This window comes from Cinclus cinclus, chromosome 1, assembly GCF_963662255.1.
Source record: "Cinclus cinclus chromosome 1, bCinCin1.1, whole genome shotgun sequence".
Taxonomy (NCBI): Eukaryota; Metazoa; Chordata; class Aves; order Passeriformes; family Cinclidae; genus Cinclus; species Cinclus cinclus.
This window is the reverse complement of record NC_085046.1, coordinates 70736988-70749587: the sequence shown is the minus strand read 5'-3', so window position 1 is coordinate 70749587 and position 12600 is coordinate 70736988. Positions and strand designations below refer to the sequence as shown.

General features: G+C 36.8%; 1 protein-coding gene across 10 annotated transcripts in view; it reads left to right on the top strand.

Annotated features, from left to right (window-relative positions):
• Positions 1 to 12600, top strand: part of RELCH (RAB11 binding and LisH domain, coiled-coil and HEAT repeat containing) — a 75088-nt gene that overhangs the window by 43502 nt on the left and 18986 nt on the right. For 9 of the 10 annotated variants that reach the window (XR_009933418.1, XM_062497818.1, XM_062498045.1 and 6 more), the window contains 10 exons: positions 1221 to 1311; positions 5034 to 5105; positions 5887 to 6027; positions 6528 to 6692; positions 7366 to 7513; positions 9291 to 9447; positions 9986 to 10109; positions 10725 to 10773; positions 11152 to 11231; positions 12030 to 12136. Coding sequence is in view for 9 of the 10 variants with exons in the window: in XM_062497818.1 (XP_062353802.1) it covers positions 1221 to 1311; positions 5034 to 5105; positions 5887 to 6027; positions 6528 to 6692; positions 7366 to 7513; positions 9291 to 9447; positions 9986 to 10109; positions 10725 to 10773; positions 11152 to 11231; positions 12030 to 12136 (1134 nt within the window). In the remaining variant the exon portion in view is untranslated. The remainder of the gene's footprint in view (positions 1 to 1220; positions 1312 to 5033; positions 5106 to 5886; positions 6028 to 6527; positions 6693 to 7365; positions 7514 to 9290; positions 9448 to 9985; positions 10110 to 10724; positions 10774 to 11151; positions 11232 to 12029; positions 12137 to 12600) is intronic. The other variant, XM_062497978.1, reaches the window with a different exon arrangement.

Genomic DNA, 12600 nt, shown 5'->3' with positions numbered 1-12600 from the left:
TAAAAACTTCTCAAAGTGAATGAGTCTTTTTTTGATGGAGTATGTTCTCTTAGGGGTTAAAAGATAACCAGCAGAATTTCTGCCTTTCGACCTTAAGAGGATGCTATTGATACACAATGTATTTAGGAGTCTAAACATACCACTAAAATGATCACAAATTAATTCTTACATTTCACAGAGTAAAAATAATAAACTCTGACTAGTGTCCTAATCTTACTGAGGAGGTGATAAAATTGAGTCTGATGTCCACACATTATCATTTGAAACTGGGTATTTAGGAGTTTATGTAGGCACTAAAGGTAAATAGAATTAGTGACTTGCATGCAAAGTTGGTGTTATTCCAATCCTAGCTACAGGAAAATAGAAGATAAAACATCTTAGCAAGATAGACACTCATGAAATAAAATATCACAAATTACAGTTTAGTACTATCTTACTGAAATTTTAAATATACATCTGTGCCTCTGAAATTGATGGAACAATGGCACTTTGTTGCAAATTTTAATGAAAGGTAAAAAATATAAGAATGTGAATACAAATAACAGATAACCATAGATACTACTGGTTGATTGCTTGTTTTCATTTTTAGTGGGCTTTAGAAGATTTTTGACAAGAGAAGTCCAGTACTTTGTGAGCTATAACTGTTACTTGCATGTTAGAATGTTGCAAAACTATATCATAAAAGAAATTAAGATGCTTGCTCTGGAGAAAGTTCATTGAATCTCTCAAATGCTTCTAAAGAAAATCAATTTACTTCAGAAAAATACTGATGGTATGATAGTATTAAGTAATGTAGATCCTTTTACTGCATTATAGTATTCAGGACTAAGAAATGAGAGATTGTCAGAGATTCCCAATCTCAGTCTTTAAAACATCAGAAATAGCTAAATCAGAGGTTTTCACACTGGTTTATGGAGTTAAGGATCTGCAAGATTTTGGAAAAGGCATTTTGAATATAAAAAAAGTTAAAACCATAAAATAGCTTGGGTTGGAAGGGATGTTTGAAGGTCATGTAAGCAAATCCCCACCCTGCAATGAGTATGGATATTCATGGTCTTCAATTTATTATTTAATCTTTAAGTCAGTGTGGATGGTGTGAAATCTTGACTGCAGACAGCTACCTATTGCCTATCAGCATGTGCTTTTCCTAACTTAAAGAATATATGTTATGTATTATAAAACCTTATAAACAGATTAAAGCTTTAAATTTATATTTTCAGACAGATGATACTGACTGGGTGCGTGGCATTTGCCCGACATGTTGGGCCAACACGTGTAGAAGCTGAACTTTTACCACAGTGTTGGGAGCAGGTAACTGGTTATTGTTTGCTTTACAATCCAAAATGAGTTGCACTTTCTTAAATTTGAGTTTTATTTGTTCAAGGAGGAGGTTTTGGGTTCAGTTTTCAAAAAGATATTGGGATGTTCTTTGTTCTTATATATTTTTATCTAACATTAAAAACACCTCAGAAGCAGAAAGCTTATTAAAGACTATCTGGAAATTTTAGTTACCTGCTTGTACCTGAATAAGCTTGTTATATTGAAGTGTAGATAACCACATGTTCATCATCAGTGTTGTGTAACATATTGCTAGGTAGGTACCTTTATAATTTTTACTGTACCTTCCAGCCTGTTGGAAATCCATTTTCATTCACAGATTTTATTTGCTGATTTTTTTTTTATGTTGTATGAAGTCCCTGGAGCAGTGTCCACACTTCAGCTAGTTTAAATTCTTAAACAGAAAATCTAAGACCAAAAGTACCACAAGCAAGTCTCTCATAGGTGAGCACCTGTGAGACGAGCCTGAAGTTTACATGTCACTTGTAAAATCACAGTGATCTTTTTCACAAATACTCCAAATTAATAGAAGTAACTGAACAACCAAACTGAAATATTTTTACTGTTTCATCTGAGGCATAGTAGCAGAAACAACATAAGTTCAGGTGAAAATGTGTTGTGTTTCCCTGCCATAGTGAAGGAAAGGGAGGTCATCATCACTTGAAAAGACAATGAATAACTAAGCCATGACAGAGTAGGAATGCCTGCTTTGATGGCAGAGTCTTTTTGGTCTGGTAGTTTTCTACTGTTCCTTGCATAACACAGTAATCTGTGTTTCATAATAAAGTCTAAGGTTTAATAGCCTTAATGCTTTCTGACAGTAGAAGAACAAATTATATGTAGCATTTGTGCTTGTTTTGAATGACTGATGTATTTCTTGATTAAATGAAGGTCTCATGACAGTAGTAGTTTGAAAGAAGCCATACAAAGAATTCTGTATTTTCGCCTAGTTTTGTAAGCAACATTTTGTTTTCTTAGTCCTCATGAAATTTAAACTGTGCTTGAAAAAAACTCACCTCAGTAAGAGCATATTTTTTCTCATCCACTTCTTGGCAATTGCTGATGCAAAAGAGAAGTGAGTCCAACTGTGCAAGTACAGCATATCAGACTGCCAAATCCTATGTCATAGTGTACCTACTTAATGCAGTTTGCCAGACTTTGCAGTACTGGAACTAGGTCATTATTTTCTCCAGCAAAATACCAGCTGAATCTTATTGTCACGAGTCTTGAGTTTGTAGAAGGAACTCTAGTGTAGACATGATTTTCCACTTTTTGCTGTAGATGTGGAAATCAGGAAAAGTATTTATGCTCTTGGTCTCCAACCAAAATCTGTTTACAGATGCAAAGGACTGGGCCTTCAGGAAATTAATCTTTTTCATTGATACCTTGTAAAGCTGAGAGTTATCAGGCTAGTTTTTGCAAACTCTCTATCTGCTCTTTTGCAGGTGAAATTTGGTAACTGACTCCGTTTGGTTGAATGCTCTGTGAATACTAAAAAGGTCACTCAAAACTAATAAAAAGGTGACTCAAAACAGTTATTGGCTTCCAAAATTGGAATAGTGCTTACTAAAAACAAAAGGAAAATTAATCATAATAAACATTTTAGTTACATTTCATTTCCAAGGGCTACTCATCTTCCCTGGACACAAACCTGACAGACATTTGGGGCTCTTTTCCTGCAGTACATCTTTACAATATCAGGGGTGATATTTATATTGCCATGCCAGATAACCTATGCCAGCTGAAACTAGTCATTACTGTTTCCCTCATGGTAGGCAGAGCTCTAGAAGATGACGTGTGTCTCTATTGCCAGTGGGGAATTTGCATTTGAAAAGATAGCACATAAGTCAAAGATTTTACAGATTAATAAAAAAGTTAGGGTTGGAATGGACCCTAAAAGACAATCTAGCTCTAAGCCCCATCCAACCTGGCCTTGAACAGTTGCTGGGATGGGGCATCCACAGCCTCTCCGGGCAGCTTGTTCCAGCACCTCACCACCTTCACAGCCTAGTAGGTTTTAAAGCAGCCTCTTACTTTGTCCATAATATTCTTCATCTATGAAATCTCCATACTTCCAAAAATTATTACAGCTGCTCTACTGATGAATGAATGCAAAATAATGATAGACGCACTGAAAGAATATTCACCCATGCTTGAGACTTCGATTTAGTTCTGAAGCTTACAGTTTGTTCATTTAAGTCTCTTTGAAATCATCTTTCCACACTTGATCCTTGAGAGATTTCTTGGTAATTTCATACCAGAACAGCCAGAGTCAGGCATAGTTGTTGAGTGTGCTGAGCCAGTCATCTTGGGAAATTGTCAGGTCAGTTGTGTCATTTTTGTCTATGTAGATACGTGCTGGCTATTTCCAGCCACCTTCTTGTCCTTTGGATGTTTGGAAATGCTTTGTAAGGCTGATTGCTCCAACACCCTTCCAGGAGCTGATGTGAGGCAGACTGGCCTGTGTTTTACTCTGTCTTGCCCTTTCTGAGGGTAGCTGTGACATTTGCTTTCTTCCAGTCTTCAGGAACATCCCCCATTGCCACAACATTTTGTTAATTGTCAAGAGTGTTCTTGGAGTGACATCGCCCAGATCCCTGAGCACTCATGGGTACATCCCCTTCCAGGGCCCACAGACTAGTGTATGTCCAATTTCTTTGAATGTTTCCTAGCCTGCTAGTTTTCTGCCAAAGGTCCTTCTCGTGCCAGAATTTGGCATGGATTTTAGGGACCTCAGACTACTGAAGGCTAGTCTTTCAAGAGAGAGACAAAGAAGGCAGTGAGTGCTTTGGTCTTTTTTCATGGTGAAATGGCTGCCTCACCAAGGCTACCCACTGCATAGCAAGACAGAAACAGTTGCACCAAATGCTGCATATCCTAATGTGTTTTGACAGTATCAAAAAATTCACATTTTACTCTCAGCATTTTACCATAGACTTTTTTTATTCACAAAGTGTATTGAAACACTTCATTGTTTCATTGTACAACCATCACATGGGCTGCTAAATCTGGTTCCACCAGGATGCCAACTTGATTCTGAAGTGTCAGTATTAAATATTAAATTGGTAAGGCAGAATTTTCAAGCAACTTTTGAGTAGAAAGGGGAAATATCACAGGATCAAGAGGTTCTTGGTAATATGAATTGGTTTTAGAGGTGTGAAGTATTTATGCTTGACTTGAGAGCAGAATTTTAATAGTATGCAAACGCATTTGGACTTCTGTAGGTGTCTTCTTTTGACTCTAATTGCTCAGCAGGACCTGGGCAGCTTTGCTACACTGCTTGGCTCAGAGCACTAGAGGGCACTTGTGTAGCTCTTGGAGGAGCAGTGCTTCTGAAAGGCTTCATAGGACAAAAGTATTTTGTGTCATGCCAGTTCAGGAGTTACACACGTTCTTTAGAGTACAGCAGCCCATACACTTTTTTTTTTTTTACTGTGTGTAAGTACATGCTTCTCATACACGTGTGCTTCTCTGACTCTTTCCCTACTACAAGCTCTGTCTTATAAGTCAGCTGCCTCACCTTTATGCCTCAGTGCAAGGATTCGAGGCTGCTTAGTATGCAGATGCAACTTCCATGAGCTCAGTCAGTGTTTATTGAAGAGGTGCAGACACATCCCTCTGTTGCAGTTCATTCTGACCACATTTTGAATGCTGGTTACTGCAAAGCAAATAGTCCTTCTGTTTCTCTTCACCAGATCAACCACAAATACCCAGAGCGACGGCTACTGGTAGCAGAATCCTGTGGAGCTCTAGCACCTTACCTTCCAGTAAGTATTAATTGACTCCAAATAACTGCTAGGGAAAGCGAAGTAAAAATCTGATGCATAATGTAAACATCCTTTATCATTTTAAACATTACCAAGTATGTATGTTATGCATAGACATTGTCTTCTACTTTATATCATACATGAGGTTCACTAAGTCACTTTGAGATAGTTTGTTATGAAGAAATACAGGTTAATCTAGCTACAAAATGTTTCTAAAAACAATATGAATACTCATTTCAGTAAAAATGTGGTAAAGAAATGATAATTAGGACCAATTAAGGAAACAGTCTATGGAAAAAAGAATTGGCACCCAACTGTAGCATTCTTCAGACACTGTGGAATGTTGCATCAGAACTGCTGCCAGTTACAAGAAGTAGCAAAATTATGTCAGTGATAAACCAGAATTTGAAGCTTCAAAGAAAGAGTGGGGGGAGGGAACCTAAATTAAAACCAAATTTCTCCAATTTAGCAATGCAGTGATTAGTTTAGGCGTATAGTAGTTCTACTGATGTTAGTTATTTTCAGTTCCATGTAAATGAAAGGACCTTACTTCTGTCCTTTGTACGACCAAAATCTCTCTAATGAAGCTAATGACAATTTATATTCATTCATCTTCTGTTGTGAAAACTGAACATGTAATATTCATAAAGGAATTTATGGTTGGAGGAAGGAATTTTGTTTGTGAACACTAATAGAAGTGGGAACTTTTTATAACAGTTGATACAAACCCACATTTCTTGTTTCACTGGATTTAACAAATATGTTTCTCATTTGCAAACAGAAAGAAATTCGTAGTTCATTAGTACTTTCCATGCTGCAACAAATGCTAATGGAAGATAAGGCAGATCTGGTACGAGAAGCTGTGATCAAAAGCCTTGGCATCATAATGGGCTATATTGATGATCCAGATAAATATCAACAGGTATAATTTGGTTTGGGTATTCTGTATGTATAAAAGGCTTTCTGTAGATATTTCACAAATAATTAAGGGAGTTGTATAATAATAGGGGGATATTTAAATTCTTGCATTTTTATTAATTTTTTTCCAGATATTTTTTAAAATTGCTTATTTATATGAATGTTGATTTTACTATATCACCAAGACAAAACAGAAAATCTACAAGTGGCATTAGAATTTCAGGTGTAAACCTTATACAGAAGCTGCTCTGATAGTTCATAATTTGCCTTTAAGAACATCCCACTTCTCTGCCTGATATTATTAGCCAGCTTGATATCATCACTTACTAATACAGATTCATTTGCTACAACAAAGCCTTCCGGGAGTTCAGCTTAATGCTGCCCAATAGTGTTTCAGATAAGTGAAAAGAAAGAGCTTTTCTGTTTGAGTTTTTGAAGGCAGAGTGGTAAAATGTGTATATCAATTTTTGGGAAATAATTGCATTCTTTATTGTCTTTTACCAGGGTTTTGAACTGCTGCTTTCAGCTTTAGGAGACCCTTCAGAACGTGTGGTTAGTGCAACACATCAGGTATTTTTACCTGCTTACGCTGCCTGGACAACAGAACTGGGAAATTTACAGTTCCATCTTATACCTACACTGCTTAATAAAATTGAAAAATTGCTCAGGGTATGTACTCGGCTGTCTCTACATGGGAGAATTTTCTTTGTATTCTATACTTGTATTGTGGAAGAAGGAAAAAAATCAAACCTCCCACAAACTAAACATACTCTTCTTTAATAATGTTTTGTTTTGTAGCCTAGTAGCATTTGCCCCATGTTTAAATTGTGTACATTTTAGTAAATGGCAGTTTTCATTAAATAAGTGAGAAAAGTTGATTTGAATGGTTAAGTCACTTCCAGTTGTGATCCAGTTTGCACCTTTAATTGGGTAGATACCTCAAAAGTTCTGGACAAAATGTGTGCCTTGAAACTATTTAACACACTGAAAGAAGATGCTTAGTTTCAGAGTAGAGGTGACTTGTTTATTCAGTTTAGACGCCTTGGTCTCTGAGGCAAAGGATCCACATTTCCAAAATGTGCTGAAAAGTGTTTTTTCAAAATATCATATAAAAGTGTATTCATCAGCATGAACTGCTAAATGCCAAAGGCTATATTGCCTGAATCTTTTGAGTAGTGGTGACTTAAAAGTGACAAAATATGCTTAGGCTAAATTGTTTTATAATTAGTGTGTCTGCATAGAAGCTCATCACAGACGTGTTGATGCCTTGTCAGGGAATATATACCTAAGGAACAGATCATCCAAACTGAAAACTTTCAAGTTAATGTCCTGTTTGTTTCAGGAAGGAGAACATGGCTTGGATGAACATAAGCTCCACATGTATCTGTCTGCCCTGCAGTCGCTGATCCCTTCGCTGTTTGCACTGGTGCTACAGAATGCACCTTTTACAAGCAAAGCTAAACTTCAGGGAGAAGTACCACAAATAGAAGGTAATTGATTAATTTTTGATACATGGATTTTTTTTCATATTGGTCTGCCATATCAAATTCTTAAGTAATACTTCCTTTTCTCACCCTTTGCTATGCTTGAGATACTTATTTATCACTAAAAAAATTTCACCTATTTTTCTCTACTTCTTATAAGAAACTTGTAGAAAACGAAGCGATTTTAATTGTACTTCCTAAAGGTTTCTAAAGAACTGATTTCCATTAATAGCCAATAATAGCTCAGGAAGGCTTGCCTCAGTTTCAGTTAATTCTTACGAATTTATGGAGTGGGAAAAACACAGCGTAATACAGCAGTGTCACCATCTGTTACCTCTCTGTGTGATATCCTAGAAGACAGTCCCATCCCTGGCAGTGTTCAAGGCCAGGCTGGGTGGAGCTGTGAGCAGTGGAAGGGATCCCTGCCCATGGTATTAGGGTTGGAACTAAGTGATTTTTAAGGTGCCTTCCAACTCAAATCATTCTGTGACTGAATGGCCTCACGGTGAAGTTGTCCTTGCATCAGCAATCTTAGCCTGTGGAGTATTTTCTACTGTTGCAAATACTTTTTAAAGGTGTTATAGGTGTTATTGGTAACACCTGCTACATGCTGATGATAGTGCTGTGTGTGAAGATGCAAAGAAAGGGTTACAAAGGAGAATTTGGTAAGTAGGTCATGGTACATTACTGTCTGAAATGTTAAACATGGCATGGTACAGCTCGTTTACCTAACTTGAGTAATTAGAAGATGAGCACTTTTTCACCGAGTGTTTACTACTTAAATAAGGAATTCCAAAATTTCACATTTCACATTTCTCCAGGCTGAACAAGCACAGCTCTTTGAGCCTTTCTGCATAGGAGAGGTGCTGTATCTTTTTGTTCACGTTTTTGTAGCCCTTCTTGCGACTTGCTCCAACAGTTCCGTGTCTTTCCTGTGCTGGGGACCTCAGAGTTGGATGCAGTACTTCAGGTGGGGTCTCATGAGAGAGAAGCACAGGGGTAGAATCACCTTCTGCATCTTGCTGGCCATGGTGTTTTGGATGCATCCCAGAACAGTGTTGGTTTTCTGGTCAAGTGCAAGGTCTGCAGCACCTTGCACTCGGCCTTGTTGAGCCTCACAAGATTCCCACAGGCCCATTTCTCAAGCTTGTCCACATCCCTCTGGATGGCATCCTGTCCCTTAGGTGTGTCACTGCTCCACTAGCTTGGTGTCATCTGCAAACTTGGCAGAGGTGCACTCCATCCCTTTGTGTCATTAGTAAAGATAGTGAACACTACTGGTCTCAGTATGGACCCCTGAGAGGCTCAGCTTGTCACTGATGTCCATCTGGACATTAAGGAATTGATCATCGTCCTCCAGATGTGAGCATCTGGTCAATTCCTCATTCACTGAAAAGCCAATCCATCAAATTCATTTTTCTTCAGTTTAGAGAGGATGTTTTGGGAGACTCTGAGAGGACTTAGAACAGTCCAGATAGGTGACATCTGTAGCTTTTCCCTGTTCACAGATGTAGTCACTCCATCATAGAGGGTCGCTAGGCTGGTCAGTCAGGGTTTAACCTTGGTCAAGCTGTGCTGGCAGTAATAATATTATCTCCCAGTATTTTCTCTTTTTAACTCCTCAGAGATTATTTTAACTCATTGATTTTAAAAAAGCAAATTGATAACCTTGTAGAGAAGGCACTTAATGAGTTTCACGGCTTCTTAGCTGTTGTTTCTGACATCACCTCCATGGTATTTTCACCTTCTTTCATTCATGGTTGCTTGTTCTCTGCTGTTACAGTCACTAGGTTTCCCCGACCCGTGTCACCTCTTCAGGATGTCGCTGTCATCATTGGAAGCCGCGAACAATTGGCGGTGTTACTGCAACTGTACGAGCATCAGCTAGAACACGAGGGCACCACAGGCTGGGAGACTCTGCTATGGGTAGTCAATCAGCTGTGAGTTAACTTGTGTCTTAGGATACCTAATTTGAAAATGTGTCAAAGTTAATAGTTCTTAAGCATGGTCATGTTTAACAGTTGCTGAATGTGAGAATGCTAAGAGTGATTGCATTTGAGAATTACTAAAGGGGGGACACTTAATTTATTTTAGATGTTTTAATTTTCATGGTGAATTGCCTTTGATTTTATTCAGAAAATTTCAAGTCTAGCAAAACATGTAGGTAACTATTTGTTCTGAAAACTTGTTTCTTTTGTTTTTGCATCAGTATGGTTAATGCTCTTGTGAAGTAAAAATGTTGTATTCTGACTATCTCGTGATAGCAACAGATGTTTGAAAATATGGGTCAGATTTTTCTTGCTTTCTTCATGGGTCAGGAATTGTACAGAACATGTAGCTAATTGGATTAGAACCAACAGTGAATGCTCTGCACTTGCATGTATTATTAATATAAGGAGTAAATCTATACAAATGTAAATGGACAAAAGCAAAAAAATCAGAGTAGTGTTTATTATTCTTTTGTTTCCTGATTTTTAGGCTACCACAGCTTATAGAAATAGTTGGCAAGATCAATGTAGCATCAACTGCCTGTGTCCATGAGTTCTCTAGATTTTTTTGGAGACTTTGTAGGACATTTGGGAAAATTTTTACAAACACTAAGGTAAGATATTACCTTAAATGTTTTACATAAAGAGTACCTTGATAAACCTGCTATTTTTAGAGCTGTATTTGTGTCCTTTTCTAGTTTTGGTTATTTTGGAATTGCCTTCTCATCTTGCCCAACCAGGGACAATTTTTTTATATTTAAACCATATTCTTTGTATTTCCTTTCTGAATGACAGAGGGAGTAGGGGAGATCATCCATAATTCTGGTTATTTAGCAACTTTCTTTCTTCAGAGCAGCATACTGTTCACTCTTTGCTTTGTACATAAGTACTCCAGCTTTACTTAATTAAAAAATTTAAAGTGGATACCTTCCCAGCCTGAAATATTTTCTGTAGGTGGTACCTAAACATTTTTATCAAGGAATTACATAATTTTTCTCAGTAAAATAACTTCTGAATATAGTTTTCAAACACTTCAGGGGAAATTGTCAAACATGAGCAGATTATCTAAAGATAAAACTCTGTTAGCAGTACATGCTGCCTCCAGAGAGAGGATTGTTATTGTTTTGGAGGATTTTTTTTGTTGTTGTTTTGCAGTTCTTTTTATTTCTTTAAGTTAATTGACACTGATAATAGGTTTTCTTACATGGGATTCATCGTCCTTTGCATAGGTAAAACCACAGTTCCAGGAAATCTTAAGACTGTCTGAGGAAAACATAGGTAAGTAGCTTTTTACTAAAATAAACTGATCTTAACTGCAACAGGAAAAAAAATTTCAGTCTCTTGTTCAAATAACAGTTTCAGGCTGCAGTTCTTAAATTTGTTATCTTTGTGAAATGTTGAAAAATTTAGTCTTAATCTGAATGCAACACTCTGAAGTTGTAGACTATGTGTAAGGTAAAAAAAAAAATCTCAAATCCAAACACCCCTTGAGTATTTTTAAGCACATTTGTCAATGTATGCATATAATTTTTTCATGTATATATAAAAAGGTGTTTAAATCTGTAATACTTAAATATACACATGTAAGTCTACTATAGATGTGTTCTCTACTCCTGTGTATGTATAAAACCTCAGTTCTTCTCTGTGTTTCATTAGATTCCACAGCAGGTAATGGAGTGCTAACAAAAGCTACAGTTCCCATCTATGCAACAGGGGTCCTTACATGTTATATTCAGGTAGGTTTGGGTTTCTGTTTCTTTGTTAAATGCATAATGGTGTGCAAAACTTACTTTTAAAAAGTACCTAAACATTATCGTGTTAGTTAAAAGCTTACTGTTCTTGTGCATTGAAGACAGGTAGATGAATGGGCAGCTGTAAATACATTTAAAAGCCAAGGTTTCTAGTCAGGCAGTGATACCACCATGTGTTAGCACACCCCCCTATCAAAACCCTATTAATGTTATTCCCGAAATGGGTTCTTGGCCATTTAGTTCTGAACTTTGCAAACATCATGGTGCAAAACTTACTGAAGCAGGTAAACTGCCATTTGAAGCCTAGCTGGAGTCTTAAAATTTTAATCTTACCTAATACTAAAGCAAATGCACTATAAATATCACCTAATCCTCCTGCAACAAGGAGTCAAGTTCTAGTATATACATACCTTACAGGGAAAAAATTCTTGATAATCTTACAGTTTTTTAGTATAATAGGATAATGGCTAATCATTAGGATAATGACTTAGAAACTTTCAGGAGTCATAAATATACTTAAGTCCTGTTCTTGAAAGTCTCTTTAGTGAAAGAATTTCTGCATGAGTATGTGCTTAGTTGATGAAACACAATCTCTTTGTGTGTTTGCTTTGAAAGGCTCTTGTTCTTTAACCACATTTTTGAAGTTCCTAAGAAAATTGTTAAATGCTTAATCTCATCTGTTCTTTTTCATAGTTTATTCTTCTGCAGCTGTAGGTTGCCATCACAACCTCAGCAGTCCTTCCAGCACATCCATCACTGTACTCCCTTCTTCCCTTCTTTCAGGAAGAAGACCGCAAGCTGTTAGTTGGATTCCTAGAAGATGTAATGACCATGCTTTCACTGTCCCATGCTCCTCTTGATAGCCTGAAAGCTTCCTTTGTGGAACTAGGGTAAAGAATATACCTGGGGGTTTGCTACATCTAAATACATTAGAAGCTTTTGTTAGAAGCTGCTGATCTATTTGTAATTTTAAATAACTGATGCTTTGGGTAAATAAAGGGTATTGCTTGCTTTTTTCCCCCTGGTATAAATGTAACTTCTAGGCTAAAAATGTAGCAGTAAAATAAAATCATCTGAAGTGTTAAAGGGAAACACCAAAACCAAACCAAAAAGTTTCCACTAAAATGACTCATTGCAAATACAATGGAAATTAATTTTGTATTTACCATACTATTCTCATTTGTTTCAGGTATGTATTTATATTCAATATAATAATTGATTGAAAATTATGCTCTTAAAGTTGAGCTTGGGGTTAATTAACTTTAAAAAGGAACATATTTTCTGGACTGTCACATGTTGCAAGTCTTTCAGAATGAGATGAGTATTTTGTATCCTTCAGAAAGGATAAAGGCTG